Raw genomic sequence first — 22,884 nt, 5'->3', positions numbered from 1 at the left:
CTTTAGATAGCCTATTTGCTCATATACTTCTTGACATTTTCATCTCAATGCTCATAATCTTACAAGAAGTTGCGATAGAAGTAGTAGTAGTAGTAGTAGTAGTAGTAGTAAATGTATCAGTAATAGTAGTATTATCAGTAGAATGCCTATATTGCCTTTTTTTGAGTTCTGGGTTCTTTATTTAACAATAAAAATCATAAGCAAAAAATTACTTCAACACAATTTTCCCTATAAGGCTCCATGGCCAGGAAAAAACCCGGGAAGATAACAAAATACCAACACAATACAAATATTAACAAAATTAAAAAAAATCCAGTCACCCTCCTTAATAATCCCCAAAATGACAAGCTAGGCAGGGGGTAGCGCATGATTTCACCAACTCAAATAAATATACAACTCAATCCAGAGGCATCAACTCCAAGGAAAACCAGAGAAAAACTTAATTACTAGATAGAAACTCTCTAACATAATTTTTTAACATATCAAACGAGTGACAGCTTCGTGCAGACACAGGGAGCGTGTTCCAGATCCTGTTGCAAATTTTCAGAGGGTTAAACTAAGACCTCATTGAAGAAGAATCTGTAAATTACTGGAGGTGCGGAGATGATAACTTGATTGATCAGAAACAAAAGATATATTATTACATAGAGCAGCAGGAAGATGGCCGTGCAACTGTAAAAAAATGAAAGAAGAACAAGAAAGAAAATAGAGAGATTTGAAATCAAGCAAGTGAAGATCGGTTAGTTTCCTCAATAAGAGTCCTTGCTTTATCATAAAGATTAGAAAATGGCAACAGAGACGAGGGAAAAGTTGACATCCAAATAACAGAAAATTCATAGGCAGCGCAATCGCGCTGCCTAAATAAAGAATGATGTTGGAAGCTTCAAAAAGGGCTCATTCGATTGAAAATTGGAATGGCTAGTGCCCTTTTTAATGGTCGAAAGTGATTGCAAGGCAACTAAAACCCCTTACAAGCCCACCATTTCCCCAAACACATCCAACCAAAATTCTGAGATAGCCATTTTATTCAGCGTAGTTGATTTTCAGATAGAAATTATGTTTTTGAGGAAGATACTCCCCCACAGCCCTCAGGACAAGGGTTGTAAGTTATACCCTAGGGCATACAAGATTTTTATAGAAGGTATTGTCGTAAAAACTTTAAAAAGGCTCATTTGATTGGAAATTCAAAGGGCTAGTTCCCTTTTTGATAGTCGAAAGTGATTGGAGGACAGCTAACCCCCTCTCACGTCCACCTTTTCCCTAAATACATCCAATAAAAATTTTGAGATAGCCATTTTGTTCATGTAGTTGAAAGTTCTGGAATTAGGTCTGATGACACCCCCCCCCCCAAAGCCCTAAGGGCAAGGGTTGAAAGTTATGCCCTGTGGGCATATAAGGTATATATAGAAAAAGTTGTCGTAGAAACTTCAAAAGGGGCTCATTCCATAGGAAATTGAAATGGCTAGTGTCCTTTTTCATAGTCGAAAGTGATTGGAGGGCAACTAACACCCCTTCCACGCCCACCATTTTCCCAAACACATCTAGTAAAAATTTTGAGATAGCCTTTTTAACGCAGTTGAAAGGTCCGGAAATTTTATCTTTGAGCTGGACACTGCCCCCAAAGTCTTCAGGGCAAGGTTTTAAGTTGTACCCTGGGGGCATATAAGATTTTTAAAGAAAGTGTTGTCGTAAAAACTTTAAATATGGCTCCTTTGGTTGGAAATGCAAAGGACTAGTACCCTTTTTAATAGTTGAAAGTAATTGGAAGGCAACTAATCCCCCTCTCACGTCAACCATTCCCCCAAATATTTTTGGGGGACTTCGTATCGAATTATTTTTTTCTATACTAGAGTACTTCGTATCAAAGGAGTTGTCACAGAAACTTCAAAAAGGGCTCATTCGATTGGAAATTGAATTGGCTAGTGCCTTTTTTAATAGTCGAAAGTGATTGGAAGGCAACTAACACCTCTTCCACGTCCACCATTTCCCCAAACACACCCAATAAAAATTTTGAGATAGCCAATTTGTTTAGCGTAGTTGCTTTTCAGATAGAAATTATGTTTTTGAGGAGGGCACTCCCCCCACAGCCCTCAGGACAAGGGTTGTAAGTTATGCCCTGGAGGCATATAAGGTTTTATAGAAAGTGTTGTCGTAGAAACTTCAAAAAGGGCTCATTTGTTTGGAAATTAAAATGGCCAATGCCTTTTTTAATAGTCAAAAGTGATTGGAAGGCAACTAACACCCCTTCCACGCCCACAATTTATCCAGACAAATCCAATCAAAATTTAAAGATGACCGTTTCGGTCAAAGTAGTTGAAAGGTCCGGAAATTATATCTTTGAGGATGACACTTCCCCCACAGCCCTCAAGGTAAGGGTTGTAAATTATGCCCTGGGGGCATATAAGGTTTTTATTAAAAGCTTTGTCGTAGAAACTTGGAAAAGGGTTCATTCGATTGGAAATTCAAAGGCTAGTGCCCTTTTTAATAGTCGAGAGTGATTGGAGGGCAACTAACCCCCCTCTCACGCCAACCCTTTCCCCAAACATATCCAATCAAAATTTTTAGATAGTCATTTTGTTCAATGTAGTTAAAAGTTTTAAAAATTAACTCTTTGAAGATGATAACCATCTATAAGCCCTCAGGGCAAGGGTTTTAAGTTATGCTCTGGGGGCATATAAGGTTCTTATAGATAGCGATGTTGTAGAAACTGCAGAAAGGGCTCATTCGATTGAAAATTAGAAGGGCTTGTGCCCTTTTTAATAGTCAAAAGTGTTTGGAGGATAACTAACACCTCTCTCACACCCACCATTTCCCCAAACACATCCAATTAAAATTTTGAGATGGCCATTTTGTTCAAAGTAGTTAAAAATTCCGGAAATTATGTTTTGAGGATGACACTCCCCCCACAGCCCTCAGGGCAAGGGTGGTAAGTTATGCCCAGGTGTCATATAAGGTTTTCTTTTATAGAAAGCATTGTAGTAGAAACTTCAAAGAGGACTCATTCGATTGGAAATTGAAAGGGCTAGTGCCCTTTTAATAGTCGAAAGTGACTGGAGGGCCAGTAAACCTCCTCTCACGCCTAGTATTTCCCCAAACACATCCAATCAAAATTTTGAGATAGCCATTTTGTTCAACGTAGTTGAGTAGTCCGGAAATTATGTCTTTGAGGATGACATTCCCCCCATAGCTCTCAGGACAAGGGTTGTAAGTTTTGATCTTGGTGCATATAAGGTTTTTGTAGAAAGCGCTGTCGTACAAGCTTCAAAAAGCACTCATTCAGTTGGAAATCGAAACGGCTAGTGCCCTTTTTAATAGTCGAAAGTAATTGGAGGGTGACTAACCCCCCTCTCACGCCCACCATTTCCCCAAGCACATCCAATCAAAAATTTGAGATAGCCATTTTGTTCAAAGTAGTTGAAATTTCTGGAAATTAGGTCTTCGAGGATGACAATCCCCTTACAGGCCTCAGGGCAAGGATTGTAAATTCGGCCCTGGGGGCATATAAGTTTTTTTATAGAAAATGTTGTCACGAAAACTTCAAAAAGGGCTCAGTCGATTGGAAATTGAAAGGGATAGTGGTATTTTTAATATTCGGAAGGGATTGGAGGGCAACTAACCCTCCTCTCACGCTCACCATTTCCCCAAACACATCCAATCAAAACTTTGTGATAGTAATATTGTTCAACGTAGTTGAAAGTTCTGGAAATTAGGTCTTTGAGGATGACAACCCCCCCAGCTCTCAGAGCAAGGGTGTCAAGTTATACCCTGGGAGCATATAAGGTTTTTATAGAAAGCTTTGTCGTAGAAACTTCAAAAAGGTTCATTCGATTGGAAACTGAAAGGGCTAGTGCCTTTTTTAATAGTTGAAAGTGATTGGAGAGCAACTAAAACCCCTATCACGCTCATCATTTCCTCAAACACATCCGATCAAAATTTTTAGATGACCATTTTGTTCAACGTAGTTGAAAGTTCTGAAAATTAGGTATTTGAGGATGACAGCTCCCTCACAGCCCTCAGGGCAAGGGTTATAATTTATGCCCTGGGGCTTATAAGGTGTTTATAGAAAGCGTTGACGAAGAAACTCCCAAAGGGCTCATTCAATTGGAAATTGAAAGGGCTAGTGCCGTTTTTAATTGTCAAAAGTGATAAAAGGCTTGACATTTTCATAGGCAGTGCAATTGCACTGCCTAAGTAAAGAATAATGTTTGCACAATGTATTATTATTTTTTTTCATCAGACCAGGGCACTTCGTATCGAAGGAGTCGTCGTAGAAACTTGGAAAATGACTCATTCGATTGAAAATTGGAACGGCTAGTTCCCTTTATAATAGTCAAAGTGATTGGAAGGCAATTAAAACCCATTCCAAGCCCACCATTTCCCCAAACACATCCAATTAAAATTTTGAGATAGCCATTTTATTCAGCGTAGATGATTTCCAGATAGAAATTATGTTTTTGGCGAGGCACTCCCCTACAGCCCTCAGGGCAAGGGTTGTAAGTTATGCCCAGGGGGCATATAAGATTTTTATAGGAAGCTTTGTCGTAGAAACTTTAAAAAGAGCTCATTCGATTGGATATTCAGAGGGTTTGTACCCTTTTTAATAGTCGAAAGTAATTGGACGGCAATTAACCCCCCTCTCACGCCCACCTTTTCCCCAAACACATTCAATCAAAATATTGAGATGGCCATTTTGTTCAACTTAGTTGAAATTTTTGGAAATTAGGTCTTTGAGGATGACAACCCCCCATATACCTCAAGGCAAGGGTTGTAAGTTATTTCCTGGGGGCACACAAGGTTTTTATAGAAAGCGTTGTCATAGAAACTTCAAAAAGAGCTTTGATTGGAAATTGAATTTGCTAGTGCCCTTTTTAATAGTCAAAAGTAATTGGAAGGTAACTTTCACGCCATTCATTTATCCAAACACATCCAATCAAAATTTTGAGATAGCAATTTTGTTCAAAGCAGCTGAAAGGTCCGGATATTATATCTTTGAGGATCACACTCTCCCCACAGTCCTCAGGGTAAGGGTTTTAAGTTATGCCCTGGGGACATATAAGGTTTTTATTGAAAACTTTGCCGTAGAAATTTGAAAAAGGTCTCATTCGATTGGAAATTCAAAGAGCTATTGCCCTTTTTGATAGTCGAATGTGACTGGAGAGCAACTATCCCCCCTCTCGCGCCGACTTTTTCCCCAAACACATCCAATCAAAATTTTTAGATAGTCATTTTGTTCCACGTAGTTAAAAGTTTTAGAAATTAGGTCTTTGAGGATGATAACCCCCTCAGAGCCCTCGGGGCAAGGGTTGTAAGTTATGCCCTGGGGGCATATAAAGTTTTATAGATAGTGATATTGCAGAAACTTCAAAAACGGCTCATTTGATTAGAAATTGGAAGGGCTCGTGCCCTTTTTAATAGTCGAAAGCGATTGGAGGATCACTAACACCCCTCTCACAACCACAATTTCCCCAAACACATCCAATCAAAATTTTGAGATGACCATTTTGTTCGACGTAGTTAAAAAGTCCAGAAATTATTTTTTTGAGGATGACACTCCCCCCTCAGCCCTCAGTGCAAGGGTTGTAAGTTATGCCCTGGGGGCACATAAGGTTTTTTTTTATAGAAAGTGTCGTCATAGAAACTTCAAAAAGGGCTCATTTGATCGGAAATTCAAAGGGCTAGTGCCATTTTTAGTAGTCAAAAGTCAATGGAGGGCAACTAACCCCCCTCTCTCACCCACCATTTCCCCAAACACATTCAATCAAAATTTTGAGAATGTCATTTTGTTCAACGTAGTTGAAAGGTCCAGAAGTTATGTCTTTGAGGATGACAACCCCCTCACAGCCCTCAGGGCAAGGGTTGTAAGTTATGCCCTTGGGTATATAAGTTTTTATAGAAAGCCTTGTCGCAAAAACTTCAAAAAGGGCTCATTCGATTGGAAAATAAAAGGGCTAGTGCCCTTTTTAATAGTCGGAAGTGATTGGAGGGCAACTAACCTCCCTCTCACGCCCAGCATTTCCCCAAACACATCCAATCAAAATTTTTAGATAGAAGTTTTGTTCAACCTAGTAGAAAGTTATGGAAATTAGGCCTTTGAGTATGACAACCCCCCCCCCAGCCCTCAGGGCAAGGGTTGTAAGTTATGCCCTGGGGGCATATAAGTTTTTGTTGAAAGCGTTGTCGTAGAAACTTCAAAAGGGCTCATTTGAATGGAAATTGAAAGGGCTAGTGCCTTTTTTAATAGTTGAAAGTGATTTGAGAGCAACTAATACCCCTCTCACGCCCACCATTTCCACACACATCCAATCAAAATTTTGAGATAGCTATTTTGTTTAAACGTAGTTGAAAGTTCTGGAACTTAAGTTTTTTAGGATGACAACCCCCTCACAGCACTCAATTAGGTCTTAAATGCCTCCTCAATCAGGTCTTTGAGGATGACAGTCCCCTTAAAGGCCTCAGGGCAAGGGCTGTAATTTATGCCCTGGGGGCATATAATGTGTTTACAGAAAGCGTTGTCGTAGAAACTCAATAAGGGCTCATTCGATTTGAAATTGAAAGAGCTAGTGCTCTTTTTAACAGTCGAAAGTGATCGGAAGGCTTGACATTTTTATAATAAAGATCGATGTGGGTACAATGTATTTTTTTATTTTGCTTAGACCAGGGCACTTCGTACCGAAGGAGTTGTCATAGGAACTTCGAAAAGGCTGCATTTGATTGAAAATAGAAAGGGTTAATGCCCTTTTTAATAGTAGAAAGTGATTGGAGGGTAACTTATCCCCCGGTACTCCTATGTTAAACGGACTCTTTTATATACTGCCATGCAGACCAGTCACGAAATTGACGGGAACGCATGATGAAAAATAGGTTTATGCTATCTTGTGGGATATAAACAAATACAAGAACCATATTTCAACTGTTGTTTTTTGGGGTTTAGGGGGGGGGGGGGGGGAAGGTACCTAGGTTAGGTTAGGATAGGCTAGGTTACGTAATAATATATGCTATGCTTTACCCCCCACCCCCACCCCCTAACGTGCAAATATATAGCCCAAATTTGTCTCTAAACTATTATATATTCATCCTATTTTATTTCATTAGCATTAACCAAGCTAGCAGTATATAAAAGAGTCCGTTTAACATAGGAGTACCAATCCCCCTCCCACAGCCACCCTCGTATTTGCCCATTATGTTTAAAAAATAAATGTTGCCTTAAGATTAAATCAAAATGCACTCTTTTAATGCTAATTCCCAATAAGGCATCTCAGCAGTATCCCAAGAACGACTAAGGGTATTATGTTCAGATTTTTGGGGCTACCTCTGCTATTAAAATTTAACCAAATCAAAATAGCGTAAGTGCATCCAAGCTATCAATGAAAGTAAACAGAGTTTTTTGCGAAAGGTATCAAGCTCTCAATTTCAGGTCAACTAGAGAAGGTATGAAACTAAATTAAGCACCACTATTTGTGTTCAGATTTTTAAAAGGGTGTATATTGTTAAAAATTGCTGAAAATTTTTCTCCGGCATACAAATAGCAGGCCAAACTATAAAGTCTTAAAAAAACGAAAAGATTTAAAGTTTTATTTTCTTTTTCCCTGAAAAGACTGCGTCAATATAAAACGAACAGAAATTAACTAAAAAAACATTTTCCACAAAATAAGTTTGTCAAAGAAAAGTAATGAACTCTAATAAACCAAAAATTAGCAAAAATAAAATCAAATAATCTACCAAGCGTGAAACTACCACAAATAAGCATCGATAAATAAATGAAGACGATCGGTTTTCGCCCTCTGCGTCACGAAAAATATAAATACATTTAATGCAGGGGAAACATTGCCATGACCTAGCTACCCTGCAGCCCTTTTGGTGACTTAGGAAGGGCACTAAAACTTTTAATTTCCGTTTCAATAAGCCCTCTAGGACCACAGCTAGCCCCAGCACTTGAGAAAACGGTAACAAAAGTTTAATGCCATGTGACACTTGCAGATAGTAGAATCCATTAAAAGCTCTTTTAAAAGAGATATTAAATATATCTCTATGATGTTATGCTAACCCGTTAACCCTAGAAGAAAAAAAAATAAATATGGAGAAATTCGACCTTACTGATTCCAATCGTATACTTTTTTTCGGTTTATGCAACCACCCCTTCCATTTGAACCTTATATGCCCCCGAGGCAAAACTTATAACATTTGCTCCGGGGCTTTGGGGAGCTGTGTTTTCCCTGGAGTTTTTCTTATGTGATCTTTGGCCTATTGTGTTGGTCTCAGATGGCTTCGTCCTGCTGTGAGTCGTTAGCAGTAGTCAAGAAGCATTTTATGGTTTTTGATTAGTATTCTTTTTTTATATTTTTTACCTAGTTAGGTTTGGGTTAGTCATCTGAATATTTCAATCAAAGTTGAAAGAAAAATATAGCCTGCATGGCTGATTACAGTGTATCAGTCATCTAATAGATAACGTTGTGATATTTTTTTATTTCATCTTTTGAACACAAAGAGTGTGTTTATTACGGGGTTGCTAAAATTGTCTCAAGACACAAATCTTTGTAATCCCCTAGTCTTATTGTGTGGTTTTGGTTTAGTAATATTCATTCTCAAGCAATTTCTTTATGACTTTATGAAGCTAAGAGTTTAACAGAGGGTTTAATGCTAAAATTTCAGAGAATTTAAAACATAAGTCTGGACTGGGTTTGTGAACCGTCGATCGTAATGAATCTCAAATATCTTTAATTTTTTTAAAACATAATTGACTGGTCATTATTGACATTTTTATGGGTACAATTGAATCGAATTGATGGTAATAAAAAAAATAGAACAGGTAACGCAAAAATGAAAATAAAAAACGAAAATGGAAGAATTTTGTTTTTTTTTTATTTTACTTCATTAGCACAAAAACGTGTTTACTAAAAATAGTAAAACCATCTTGAAACACAAATTCTCTTAATCCAAGAGTCTTATTGTGCAGTGTTGGATTAGTGATCTATATTCTTAGGCATTGTCTTTATGATTATACAAAGTTAAGAATCGATCAGATGCTCTAGTGCTAAAATATGAAAAAAAACTAAAAACGTGGGTCATAGTGTTTGACTTTTGAATGACCTATAATGATGAGTCTAAATTGCTTGATTTTGATTTTAAAAAAAAGAAAAAACATATGTCATTGGATTTTGACTTTTGAGGGGCCTATTATGATAAAATTTAATTGTTGTTGTTTTTAATTTTTATGCACATAATTGACGTTTCATTGATTTGAGTTAGTGGTAACATAAAAAAGTTCCATTTAGTGTTAGCATATAGATAATATAAAATAGTATAAAGAGTATTAAAAAGTGTTATTTTTTAAATTCATTTTTTTTCAGATACTGTCTGCAGTGCTAGCATTCCTTATCCTGAGTTCTATATTTTACGACATTCCTTATTTGGAGCAAAAGGTGGAATCTGGAATAAAAATTTTTAATAAAGACATATGGAAGAGTAAATTATACATTATGTGGATAATAGGAGTGCCTTTTGCCCTGGTTGGTTACTTCGTACCGTACGTTCATTTGGTAAGCAATTTTTTTAGTGTTTGATTATGCAAATGCTTATCAAATTTCAGATCAGCCCTGAGGAAACCAGTCGGAGAAAAATCTCCCGACAAGGGTAATTTTCATACATTCTAATATCTCCTTCATCTTTCATTTGAGTGGTATGGTACCCCCCTCCCCTACATTGCCCTCCCGTGTCGTGCAATTGGACTATAGAGCTCAGAAAATCTATTGGTAAAACAAGTTTTAAACAAGAGCCAAATCCCAAAAATAACAATTTTAGAAAATATCTGGGCCATGACTGACGATATTTTTGGCAGTTTTCAGGCTTAAAAATAGCACTAAAACATTCAAACAAACCGTTTAGTTCATTTCGCAAGTAAGATCAGCTAAGTTAATTGTATATGTGACAGCATTGATTTGACATATTTAGTCGACTCAGTGATTAAGGTAGAATTACTTGGTTTATGTACACTAGCAAGGCCGTATCCAGGATTTTTTATTTCAAGGTGGGGTTATTTTTCTCCGTAGAGGGTTGCAAAAAAAAAATTCAACAGAATTTGTTTATACGTACTTTTGTTCCCTTTTTACAAGCCGTACAAAAATTGGGGGAGGCTCAAGCTGGGTACCCTCCCTGGATCCCACCTCACACAGTCAATTGAGGCCCCGTTTCGCTGAGGTTTATACATAAATACTATCCTTAAATACTGTCTTTGAAAACTCTAAGCGTATCCTCAACTGTTTTAGTGTTGATTTCACTACAAAAAATTAAATTTTGACCTTATTTGGTACCTTTTTCTAGGATAAAGACAATTACGTCTGCTCTCAAATAATTCAAGATCACTGGCATAGACTAAATTGAATAATATTCTATCTTCCAACCAGAATTATTCACCCCCCAGCCTCCTTTAGGGTTTCAAGAAAAACAAAATCTCTTGTTTTCTGAGATTATTATTTTTATTTGAATTATCTGTTGAAAAAACTGGTTTTGGCTATATTGACTGCGTGTTTGAACTATCTTATTTGGATTGGATTATTTCATTTGGATATTTAGAAGGCGTTTATTGGATAGGGGGGAATTAAAAAGCCCCCCCCCCTTGCGGGTAACTCTTTGTTTAGCGACTTTACATTGAGATTTGATTGATAAATTAAACGAAAACTTACCAAGTTTGAAGTTTGATTGTAATTCTACTCCAAAGAAGGAGCGCCAGCGTAGCTGAGAGTTCAACTGAGATAGACCTTCGCAATCGCCTCGATTGACCAAAACAAACCCAGTATTTTAAAGTCATTATAATATGCGGTGGTTAAGCTCTATGATGAAACGCTGAGAGTTCAACGGGAAGGGAAATTGGGAGGGCAGTTGAACTCTCAGCTACGCTGGCGCTCCTTCTTTGGGGTAGAATTACAACCAAACTTCAAACTTGGTAAGTTTTTATTCAATTTATCAATTCTACTTCAAGACTAGTGCCTTACTTCCAGGTTCGATTTCAGATGAGATTTTAAAGATCAGCATGAGCTAAATCAACATTCAGTATCAAAAACATCACTATCAATTAAAAGGTGTTGTTGTACAAAATTGCATTTATAAGAAGATATTCCAAATATAACGAATTACAGTGAATAAATTCAAAAGACAGATAACTGCTGACCACTTTCAATTGGTTTATTATAAAACCTTGCAAACGTTTTGGTATTTTTCCAGCCTACATATTTTATGATTTGATCTACATCAATTCCTCTTGCTTTAAGGTGGGACGTTGAGGCAGACCGTGTGCTATGAGCACCTTAAACACTGATATCTATACCTGCAAGAAATAAAACTTCTTTCATCCATCTAGAAATAGATGACTTGGACGCAGCAGTATGAGGCTTACGATATGTAAGAAAAAGTGCGTCGTTTCTATTCGGATACCTAGCTAGGTGCGTCGCCGGACACAGGGACGACTCTTGAAAAGGCCGAAATTTAACTACTGATTTGTGGTTGCCCGGTTTCGATGTTTTTAACAATACATTGATTTGAAAATCAAAACTTCCATCGTCAATATGTATCATATTACTAAGTGATAAACTGGCCAAAAACTGAACTCTTTCACAAGCTGATAAAATCAATAAAACTACTAATTTTTGTGTTAGTGTCTTTAATTGAAGATTTTTGATATCCCAAGCTGTCAGTCTAAAGAGATTAAATACACATTTTACATCCTAAATACTTGAAATCTTGGGTAGACTAGACCTTCTATTAAAGACACCTCTCATAAACTTCTTGGTGATTTGATTACTGCCTAACTGAAGGCTTTGTACAATTGCCGATAAAGCACCTCTCGAAGTATTAATAGCACTGTATCCAACACCTGAGTGAAAAGGTACCCTCAGAAATGTAAAAGTTTCCGGTAGAGTTGCCTCCAAGGACTGGATTGTTTTTCTTCAACAAAAGTCTATCAATTTTTCAATGTAATCTTTGCACTGGCGCGTAGTTGAATCCCGCCAACAAGTCATGATAATATCGACTGTGGAGGGAGACTATCCTTGGTGGTGAAGCCCTTGCCAGAGACGGCGCAAGCCGCTAGGTGTAACGTCTTGGACAATGGATGGTGCAAGGTCGGTTTCTGTGGGAGAGACAAAGTAAAATTATCATTTGGTAGACATATTGGACTTCCTATTAAAAGCTTTAATAGTAAGGGATACCATACTTGTGTGGTCCAATTCGAAAAGATCAAAATACCAGTGGCCTGATCTGTTTCCACCTTCTGAAGGGTCCTCAGAAGTAAACTGAATGGGGGGAATGCATAAAAGAAATAATGTTTCCAATTCATTGCAAATGCATCTACGAAAAAACATTCTGGATCTGGTTTCAAATAAACAAATGGTTAAATCTGAAAATTTAACCTAGTCGCAAACAAATCAATATCTATTGACTGAAATACCAAAAAATTCAAATCAATAAATATTACAGAATCCAATTTCACTTCATGTTCATTATCAAATTTTAGTGGTGACTTATACACAATATCAGCAACCCCAGGCACATGTTCTGCAGATATCTATACTTTGCCCTGCGGTACTACCTGCCAGACCTTATTTACGAAATAATTACAAAATTTAAATTTTGATCCTCCCATTTTATTTATATCAGCTACTGTGGTTATATTGTCAGAATGCAGCCGAACATGCATGCCTTTAATATCCTGAGCAAAACATTTTAATCCCAGATAAACGGCCTTTGTTTCTAAAACATTGATATCAAATCTTTTCTCTTCTGAGGACCATTCACCTGTGGCCGTTTTCATGGAATATTCATCCACGAGTGCCCAACCTAGTTTCGACGCATCACTACACAAATATTTTTCAATTGATCTAGACTCAATTACTTTAGAAGCATGATTGGCAATATTCAACCACCATTGTAGTTCCGAATTTACATCGGATGTTAAAATTATCCTTGCCGAAAAATTACCCTTCGCGTACTTTAATGCTTGAGTTTTCAACGATTCTGCTTTTCGGTCATATAAGGGCCCTAATTCTACTGCTGGAAATGTTGAAACAAGAAAGGCAAGAGCTTCAGCCAATTCTTGAATCGTAGTCAATTTTTGACTAAGAATTTTTGAAACCAAATGTATAACTTTTTTAACTTTTCTTTCCGGCAGGACAATATGCATTAATCGTGAATCTAACAAAAAGCCCATGAATTCTATTTGTTCGCTTGGAATGAGGACTGACTGTCTCGGGTGGATCAGAAACCCCAGTTCTGACAGTAATTTTGCTGCTTCGTAGACATTATTTTGACACTCTAAATAAGACCTTCCCAGAAGGAGAGTATCGTCTAAATACGTAACAGACAAATACCCATTTCTTATAAGAAGAGAGATAACAGGTTTAATAACTTTCGTAAGAACCCTCGGGGCCGGTGATAAGCCATTTGGCATTGAAGTAAACGAATAACAAAGGTCAATCTCAAAACAAAGCCACATTTGATCTTCAAAATCAACAGGGCATGAATAATAAAACTCGACTAGGTCAATAGAGGCCATATAACAATTTTTTGTCATCAAAAGAACCGCAGAATGAACACTTTCCATTTTAAAATGGTAATATTTAAGGTTTTCATTTAAATTTTTAAGGTTAAGAATAAACCGGGTAGACCCATCTTTCTTTGGGACTGTAAAAACGGGAGAAATACAACGTATTTCCTTTATTCTGAATTCGGGTACTTTAACAATAACACCTTTATGCAACAAAATATCAACTTCCTGTCTTATAGCCTCAATTTCTTCAAACGTAAAACTTTTGTTTTTGTTTTCAAAGCTTTTAGTGGTGTTTTCTCAAATTCAATCTTATAGCCTGAGGCCACAATATTCAAATCACTAGTTATTGACTACCATTTTGAGATGTACTTACTAATTCTCCCAGCTTTAAAGTTATCAGCCAAATATTGTGACTGCCTATTGAAATTAACAACAAAATCATAAAATCAAGGTCGGGGTATGATAAATAGTACATACCAGGTATTTTGCGATCCCTTTTCTGGAAATTCTGAAATTTCAGGAATTTGGACCTCTCTTGACGGTCCTGGGCCCTGCTTTCTGCGATAATTTGGACGGGGGGCCTCGTTCTGCCATCGGCGATAACGGTAGGCCCCCCCCTTGCACGTTTTTTGGTTTTCCAAAAGATTTTTTCAAATCCGCCACGGATTTAGCTTTAGACGTTGTTTTGGCAATATCTTTGCCAAAAAGATACTCCGTGACTTTGACTTCAGGGGCACATAAAGCTGATGCTACAGTGGGATCTGGGCTCAATTCAAATTTCATCGCATGACGTCTTTTTTAAACTTAGATCGTAATTGGTGAGGCCAAGCATGTGAACTGCATCTGTAAGGTTTTTGACAACTTTTTCTTTAATATGCTCATTTTCTATCTCAAGAAACGCATTTGCTGCCTCTAAAACACAAAATGTTGAGTGAACAATTGTCCGCTGCACTTGAAGGGCCTTAGCATCCCTCTGTTTAGCCTGTGATGAGAGAATTGCCCAAATTTCACTATTCACCTTTGGAGGAACAATTTTTTCGGTATTCGCAGACTTAGGGTGGTGCTCAAATAACTCTTTTAGCTTCACTATTTCCAAAGGCTCAGAAAAAGCTCTATTTGCAACTTTGGCAAGTTTCTTATGGATCTTGGGACCCTCTTTGGTAGCAGAACGTTCTTCAGAAATCTTTTTGAATAGAGCGTCATTTGACGTGTCTTCTTTTAATCTTTTACCTTTGTGTTTTTCCGGAGAAGCCTTCCGCTTTGTGTCATGAATTTTTGTGGGGCTCCGAGAGCAAGATTTTTGTTTCTAGAACTAATTTCAGGGCTCCGAGAGCCATACCGAGCACGAGTTTGAAACTCTGGGCTCCGAGAGCCATTTTTTTGATCGCTATCACTCTCACTTGAGAGTATTCTGCGACGCGAATGAGCTTTATATTGCCTGTCACGCCTCACACGATCATAATCTTCATCGACTAAATTGTCCAACAATCCAATCACTCACTCACTATCCCTCATTATTTAATTTGGTCTGATTCAGAGCGAATGCTAACATCAACTGGGTTTGTTTTGGTTAATCAAGGCGATTGCGAAGGTCTATCTCAGTTGAACTCAAAGGTCGAGCTAAGGTGCTCCTTTTGGAGTAGAATTACGCTTAGACTTACGATGGCTGAAAGTGAAAAAATCATTCTGAATCCGTTATTGAATTGTGTTTCGAGAGCGCTTACAGATGGAATAAAATTGGACCGTTTCGTAAAAGCGTGTGTTCCTTTTTATGCATATGAAGACGTTATAAAGACAAAGCAAATCCTTCATACTGAGCTGAATATTACGAATCGTGTTGTGACCCAATATCATTGAAATGTGCAAACTTCTTGTAGCAGCCGCGAAAAAGAATATCAGCATGCCAAAATTTGTCATCTTTAACCCCTGCTCGATTCCGGTCATCGGGAATACGGTGAATGCAACAGTTACTGCCAAAGTAAATGAATTTTCTCGGAAGCTTGATAGTTATTTAGCTGCCCAGCCGTCAGTAATTTCACAAGCAGTCGTAGTGCACCTGAAACGTCCAAGCCAAAAATCCTTCCTATTCTGTTGTCTTCAAAAATCCCCCCAAGGAACTCAGCGGCCCAAAAGACCGAAAAGTTTTCATAGACAGTTTCTGTGAAAATGCAAATGAAATAAGCGAAATTCACAAATCTACAAACGAATGGAAGCTTGTGGTCAGGTCGAAAGCTGAAGCAGCGAAAATCGTTGAGAAAGCGAAAACTTTCAAGCCCGATCTCAAAATTACTGTTCGAGAACCCCTCCACATACCTGTGATTTGAAATGTTCCTGAGGATATAAACTGTGAAGGACTAAAAAAACTGATCCCGAATAGCACGAAGACTGAACAGTGTGGGAAATCCCGTTTTTTCAAAGTGTATTTTAACACTATCAGTGAGTTCCAACAATTTCTGAGTGTCTCGGTGACTATCGGTTACGATCGTCTACCTGCTTATCCGTTTAAGTTCTTGCCAAGAAGGTGCTATAACTGTCACAAAATTGGTTACCTCGCATCCCAGTGTACGGCTGAACCTTTATGCTCTAGATGTGGCTCAAATGAACATCGTTCTACGTGAGATGAACCATGCAGACAGCCGACATTCCGTGTTGATTGAAAAATTGGTAGTCACACGTGCTATAGTGTAAAATGCCCTTCAAACAGTAAACCACAAAAGAATTGACATCTGAAGCTTCTGCAGTTAAATGTGAAAATGCAAATGAAATAAGCGAAATTCACAAATCTGCAAACGAATGGAAGCTTGTGGTCAGGTCGAAAGCTGAAGCAGCGAAAATCGTTGAGAAAGCGAAAACTTTCAAGCCCGATCTCAAAATTACTGTTCGAGAACCCCTCCACATACCTGTGATTTGAAATGTTCCTGAGGATATAAACTGTGAAGGACTAAAAAAACTGATCCCGAATAGCACGAAGACTGAACAGTGTGGGAAATCCCGTTTTTTCAAAGTGTATTTTAACACTATCAGTGAGTTCCAACAATTTCTGAGTGTCTCGGTGACTATCGGTTACGATCGTCTACCTGCTTATCCGTTTAAGTTCTTGCCAAGAAGGTGCTATAACTGTCACAAAATTGGTTACCTCGCATCCCAGTGTACGGCTGAACCTTTATGCTCTAAAAGTGGCTCAAATGAACATCGTTCTACGCGAGATGAACCAAGAAGACAGCCGACATTCTGTGTTGATTGCAAAATCGGTAGTCACACGTGTTATAGTGCAAATGTCCTTCAAGCAGTAAACCACAAGAGAATTGGCATCTGAAGCTTCTGCAGTTAAATGTGTATCGTGAAATATTAATGGCTCGTTCGCGAATAAAATTCCGATTTTAAATGAGATATTTAGGCAAAATGAGGTTGTCTGTTTACAAGAACATTTCGTCACAAGCCACAGTAAAAGTATTCTTAGTTTTAATAGTTCAATTTCAGTTTATACAGTTTCAGCGAAGCAGCCAAGTGCAAAAGGCGACCATTCGGTGGTATTGCCACTTTCGTTCGTTTGTCTCTAAAATCTAGTGTATTCGAAGACAATGATAGCTTTCTAGCGGTTCGTGTTGAGGGCTGTGTTTTTATTGATGTATATTTGCCAACAAATTACCATCATGACCGTTCGGAGCGTGTTTTCTAGTGATAAACTCGTCCAATGTATTAACCGTTTTAGATCCTTAAGCCTTCAATGCATATTCGTTGGTGACTTCAATTGCTATTGGTCTGAACTACTCTTATCTAGGTATTTACGTTCTACGCTGTTGCTTAGTATTTTTGTAGACCAGTTTGATCTCAAGTGCAAAGATTTAAATTGTACTCACCGACACACCTCAATCTACATCAGATCTCGGTCATGTCGTAGCTTTTGCAAATCTCAAGATCTTGCCTGTCAAGGTTGGGCTTGATTTTCAGCTATCTGATCACTTACCAATACTGTTCTCAGCTGAGATTTCTTGCCACGGTTCCGATACACAAATGCAAACAACTTCGAAAACACCTCCTAGGTCTCGCCGTGATTGGCATAAAATTAACCCTGTTTTATTAAAAAAAAAAGCCGTCAGAGTCCTCAGTAAGAGTCATGTCCCTTTCCATCTTCTCTCCAGATTGACTGCTTTTTCAAAGAAGGAAGAACAATTATCAGTCGATATAAATTGCGCAGAAATTAGCCATACCCTTTGCTGTGCTGAAAAAGCTGCCGTCCCTCTAAGTAGACCCCGTTATCCTACCCTTCCTGGCTGGTCCGAAAATGCAAAGTTAGTGGATACCCATTCTAAGTCTAAATTCTGGCCTCAACTATGGATTTCTTGTGGATGACCCCGTTCGGGGTAGTCAATTCAATTCGTCTGTTCGCAAAAAGAAAATTCGCGAAGGATTTAAAAGCTCACAGAAAAAAGATGATTGATGTTGAATCTGCAAGGGCCAAAAGGAATCCTTCTCTCCTTTGACGTTTTCTGTCCTCTAAAAGTGATGATTCTGTATCTCCATCTGCTATCCCTGATTCTGAATGTTATGTGTACTATGAGTCAGAATTTTTGGCCCCTGATCCAGCCCTCAACGAAAGATACGAAGCTGAGTTGGACTACTTCTTAGCTACTTGTCCCAAGGGTGATTATGTTGTAACAGAGAGAGCTATGTATAAGGCCATCTCTCGCCTAAAACCTAAACAATCTTTCGGTATTGATGAAATCAACGCACTGCATCTAAACAGGGGTGGGCCCACTCTCATTAGTCACGTAACTCTCCTGATGTAGATTAACCTCCTTCAGGGTATTGTCCTAACCAATTTCTCAAATGAGATCTTACGCCAGTTCTTAAAAAAGGGGAAACTACCATGCAATGCTCCTCTTTCCGTCAAATCACGATTGCTACTTCTCTTTGTAAGATGTTTGAACTTTTATTCGTAGATGAGTTTGAGAAACCGTGTTGCAGTCCTCCAAGACAATTCAGTTTCCAACGCAGTATTGGTTGTGCTGAGGCTCTCCAAGTCGTTGCAAATGCACTCCTAGATGCACATGATTTCATAGCTAGTTGTCCCAAGGGTGATTATGCTGTAACAGAGGAAGCTATATACATCTCTTGCCTAAAACCGAAACGATCTTTCGGGATTGATGAAATCAACGCAGTCCATTTAAAAAGTAGAGACCCGCTCTAATTAGTCACGTAACCCTCCTGATTCAGATTATCCTCATTCAGGTATTGTTCCAACCACTTTCTCAGTTGGAGATCTTACGCCAGTTCCTAAAAAAGGGAAAACTACCAAGCAATGCTCCTCTTTCCGTCATCACGATCGCTACTTCTCTTTGCAAGTTATTTGAGCTTTTATTCGTAGATGAGATTGAGAAACTGTGTTGCAGTCCTCCAAGACAATTCAGTTTCCAACGCGGTATTGGTTGTGCTGAAGCTCACCAACTTGTTGCAAATGCACTCATAGATGCACACAAATCAGGAGAAAGCCTAGCAATCGGTGGCTTAGACCTGCAGAGAGCGTTTAATTCATTGATTCATGCGCTTATGTTGCTAAACTCAGCTAAAAGAAGAGTGAACTCAAATATAATTCGGGCTTTCCGTGACCTCTACTCTCACCTTCGCGTGTGACTCAAGCTCCTTCCCGATAAAGGCCTTCCGCCGGCACCACGGTTAGCTTTGATACCAGTCTGCAAGGGTGCCCGTCAGGGGTTAGTTTTATCCCCTAATTTCTTCAACAACTACATTATTGAGGCTCAAGATAGCTGTCCTTCATCATGCATTCTCAGTTCCATTGACATCTCCCTGGTATGCTTTGCTAATGACACACTAAATCTCAGCTGGACGCTTAACCGCCTTTCAGAAATATTCTCATGTCTGCAGTCCAATTACGAGAAAGTCTGTCGGAGATTTAACTCCCACAAGTTGGAAGTCTTGTTTCACAATTGGAAGAATGACCCTCCTACTAAACATCCCACTTGGTGGTTACTCAGTAAAACTAGTTGATAAAATAGTATATCTGGGGCTGCCAATAGGTACCTCATTACTGCATAACCGCTCCCTCCTATTCTCACATCTTGAATGGCAAATTTTCAGCTCCTATGCCTTGATCATTAAATCCACTCTGATATTTAACCGTCCACTACTGGCAAGTATTTTCAACACTACCGCTCTGCCACATATATTATATGCGACCCCTTTCTGGAAACTCTTGGTAAACCGTGGAAAGTCTAAAATTCGCTCTTTGTTCTTCTGTTTTGCCAAGTACCTACTAAAATTGCCACCAAGGACAAAAAATAATTTTCTGATTCGGCGCTATAACCTAGCCGACTCAAATCTAGCTGTTGAGAAACTTATTAGCCGGCAAAAAATAAAACCAGAAATTTTAAAGCACGAGTGGGGAAGTTTGTTTGTTTAATTATTCCCCTTGTTTCTAATTTTTTTTGTCTCTATTTCTATTCCTTTTTCTTTTTCTTCCTTCCAGAAGTTGTTGTTTTTTGCTGTTATTTTTGAAGAAGTTGTTGTTTTTGTTGTTATATTTGAGTATGTTTTCTTTCTGTCTCCTTTTCTCGTATTATTCTATATACTCTATCATTGTACATTTATTGCATACGATGGGTTTTCAATATATCATTATTAGCAATTTTACTGATGATGCTTTGATTTACTGATGACTAACTGATGATCATTTTTCTAGAAGGAGCTGATGACTAACATACTTATAAGCATTTTCTTGCCAAGAAAGATCTTAAAATCATTTGATCAAGGTACCTCAGAGGAGTGTGAAGACCACCAAGGGATAATTTAATAGGAAATCAATGAGCTGATATGTTTTAATACTGGCTTTGCTGCAATTTCTGAGAAACATATTGCAACTCTTGATGATTTTGATGAAACAGAAGGACTCATAAATATTTGCCTACTGCCCATGTCGAGGTCTTTTAAGGCAAATACACACAATTAATATTTTTTATATTTGATAGGGGGAGTGATTTTCGTTTAATAAACTTAAACACTCGTCAACATAACGTCAACCAAATGGCTGTATTGCGTTTTGCTTGTCTAAGGCGAACTGCAGCACACAGCACTAGTCCAAAAATACCTCTTACATTAAGCAGCTTTGAAGTTTATTTTATATCAAGTTTTTATTCCAAGCCTCACACCTGCCAAGAATTTTCTCCAGCAACCTTTCATTGTATTGGAGGAACTCCCCAGAAATTGTTAGGTCCAAGAAAGCCCATATATAAAAAAAAATTGTTGCTAAGAATTTTTCTTAGAACAACAAAACTTGCCTTTGGTCTCATGGACTAAGAGATATGGGATTTAACAGAGACAGGCCTAAAAATTTTCAAACAAAAAATTACATACTTAAGTTCTTTTTTTCATGATAGGTGGCGTTTTCTGAAGAAGTTGCTCTAAAAGCTGATGGAAAGTGGCTTGTCCTGTGTATTGGGTTAACGTCTGGATTGGGACGATTACTATTTGGTCAGATAGCTGATATGCCAAATATCAATAGACTTCTTATCCAGCAAGTTAGTGTTATCTTTTTTACTTCCTTTTAATGGGTATTAAAACAAATATCGGAAGAAAATGAATTAAATTTCTTCCTTTTTTTAAAATTAGCTTATAAGTATATTGAATTCTTTGTTGTTGTTACAAAAGTGTGTTTCTTTTTTTCCTTATTTTAAATTCTATGTTTGTATGTTCATTTCCCTGGATATGTCCCCCCCCCCCCCGGCGGAGGATTAAAATCTTTGATTAAAAGGACATGACTCATGTTCTTTGTCAAATATTGACAAAACGAAACAATAATAAAAAAAAGAGAAAAAAAAGGATTATACAAGCCAGTGAAACATATGAACTAAGATACAAATATTTTGGTCAAGACATCCACTTGACCGTCCTCAGTGCAAGATAATAACATCATAACTACCAATAAAATTCCATGGATACTATACAAAGAATTTCAAGCCTTTAAAACGAAACGCAACTAAAATTTGAAGACCCTCTCCATGTAACGGTGAGAGGGTAACTGAGGATGGTCAAGCGGAGGTCTTGACCGAAATATTTGTTTTTTAGTTCATATGTTTCACTGGCTTGTATAATCCTCGTTTTTCTCTTTTTTTATTATTGTTTCGTTTTGTCATGATTAGCCAGTGTGGTCTTAGAAATTATTTACGACAAGCTTACGGGGAGCGCACGACCAAATCTGTTCTTAATTATTTTGATTTTTCCAAAAAACACGCTAACTTAATTAGCCAGCAAGAATTTTTACAGAATTGTAGGTTTCATAGAATTCTTCCGAAGTCTCTTCGGTTTAGATTAAATCTAGGCACGCAATCGGAACTGAAATTTAGCGATAGGGTTGGTTTTCAATCATTGAACCACATTTTAAAAGACCATAAAAACCGACGTTTTTTCCTTAGTAACATGATTTCTAGAGTTCGACATTTTTTACAGTGTAACCTCTCGTCTCCAGATTTTCAACAGATTTCTAAAATAGCTCAAAGTTCTTTCCGTCACGACTTATTTATGGCTAGAGCTCGTTTATCAGAAAAGTTTTTAAAATTACAATACGAAAAATTTCAAAATTCCAGACATGTCCTCCCTAGATTCTGTCCTGGCCCGGCCATTCAGAACCTATCTTCGAAAGGTCTTACACCGGAAGAAATCCATGTCTTGTCTAAGGGACCAAAATTTTGCGTGTCTCATCCACGAGTAAATTTCTCAGAGATAGTATCAAGTGTGGAGGCGGGTATTTTTGGCTCAAGAGGTATTGTGGAAAATCCTGATTTACTTTGAGGGGAGGTTGTTAAGAATCTTCTTAACTTCACTCCTTATTCCTCAAATTCAGAAATTCGGGAAACACAAATTCTGGTAAATTTAAAAAGAGACCCAGACATCATTATCGCCAGGACAAAGGGAATAAAATTGTTATCCTTGATAAAATTTCATATAATAAAAAAGTTACGGATATTTTGTCCGACACTCACATTTATAAACGTATAGAGTCAGATCCCACCGACAAATTCACCCGTGAAGTACGAAAAGAGTTGGGAATTTTACAAAAAGAAAGACTCGTTACTCCACAAATGTACAAAATGTTTAACCCTAAAGGGTACTCCGCTCCTAAATTCTATGGTCTCCCAAAAATTCACAAGGATGGAGTTCCTCTGCGCCCAATTGTGGCGTCTTATAGTTCGCCAGCTTCCAGACTGGGAAAATGGTTATCCACAATTTTTCGTCCTCTTATGTCGACGCAAGCTTCTTACATTAAAAATTCAGTACACCTTGTGGAAAAATTAAAAAGCCTTGATATAAAAAAAGACACAATTTTGGCCAGT

The 22,884-nt window shown here is 37.9% G+C and overlaps 1 protein-coding gene across 2 annotated transcripts in view; it reads left to right on the top strand.

Annotated features, from left to right (window-relative positions):
- Nucleotides 1-22,884, top strand: part of LOC148954108 (monocarboxylate transporter 10-like) — a 90,525-nt gene that overhangs the window by 32,328 nt on the left and 35,313 nt on the right. For both annotated transcript variants that reach the window (XM_089086920.1, XM_089086919.1), the window contains 2 exons: nt 9,348-9,536; nt 20,932-21,072. In XM_089086920.1, the coding sequence (XP_088943046.1) occupies nt 9,348-9,536; nt 20,932-21,072 (330 nt within the window). The remainder of the gene's footprint in view (nt 1-9,347; nt 9,537-20,931; nt 21,073-22,884) is intronic.

The sequence above is a fragment of the Artemia sp. Qi Xiang Cuo genome, chromosome 3 (assembly GCF_049724085.1).
Source record: "Artemia sp. Qi Xiang Cuo chromosome 3, ASM4972408v1, whole genome shotgun sequence".
NCBI classification, from domain to species: domain Eukaryota; kingdom Metazoa; phylum Arthropoda; class Branchiopoda; order Anostraca; family Artemiidae; genus Artemia; species Artemia sp. Qi Xiang Cuo.
Note: the sequence above shows the minus strand (reverse complement) of the source record. Positions and strands in the feature narration are given on the sequence as shown.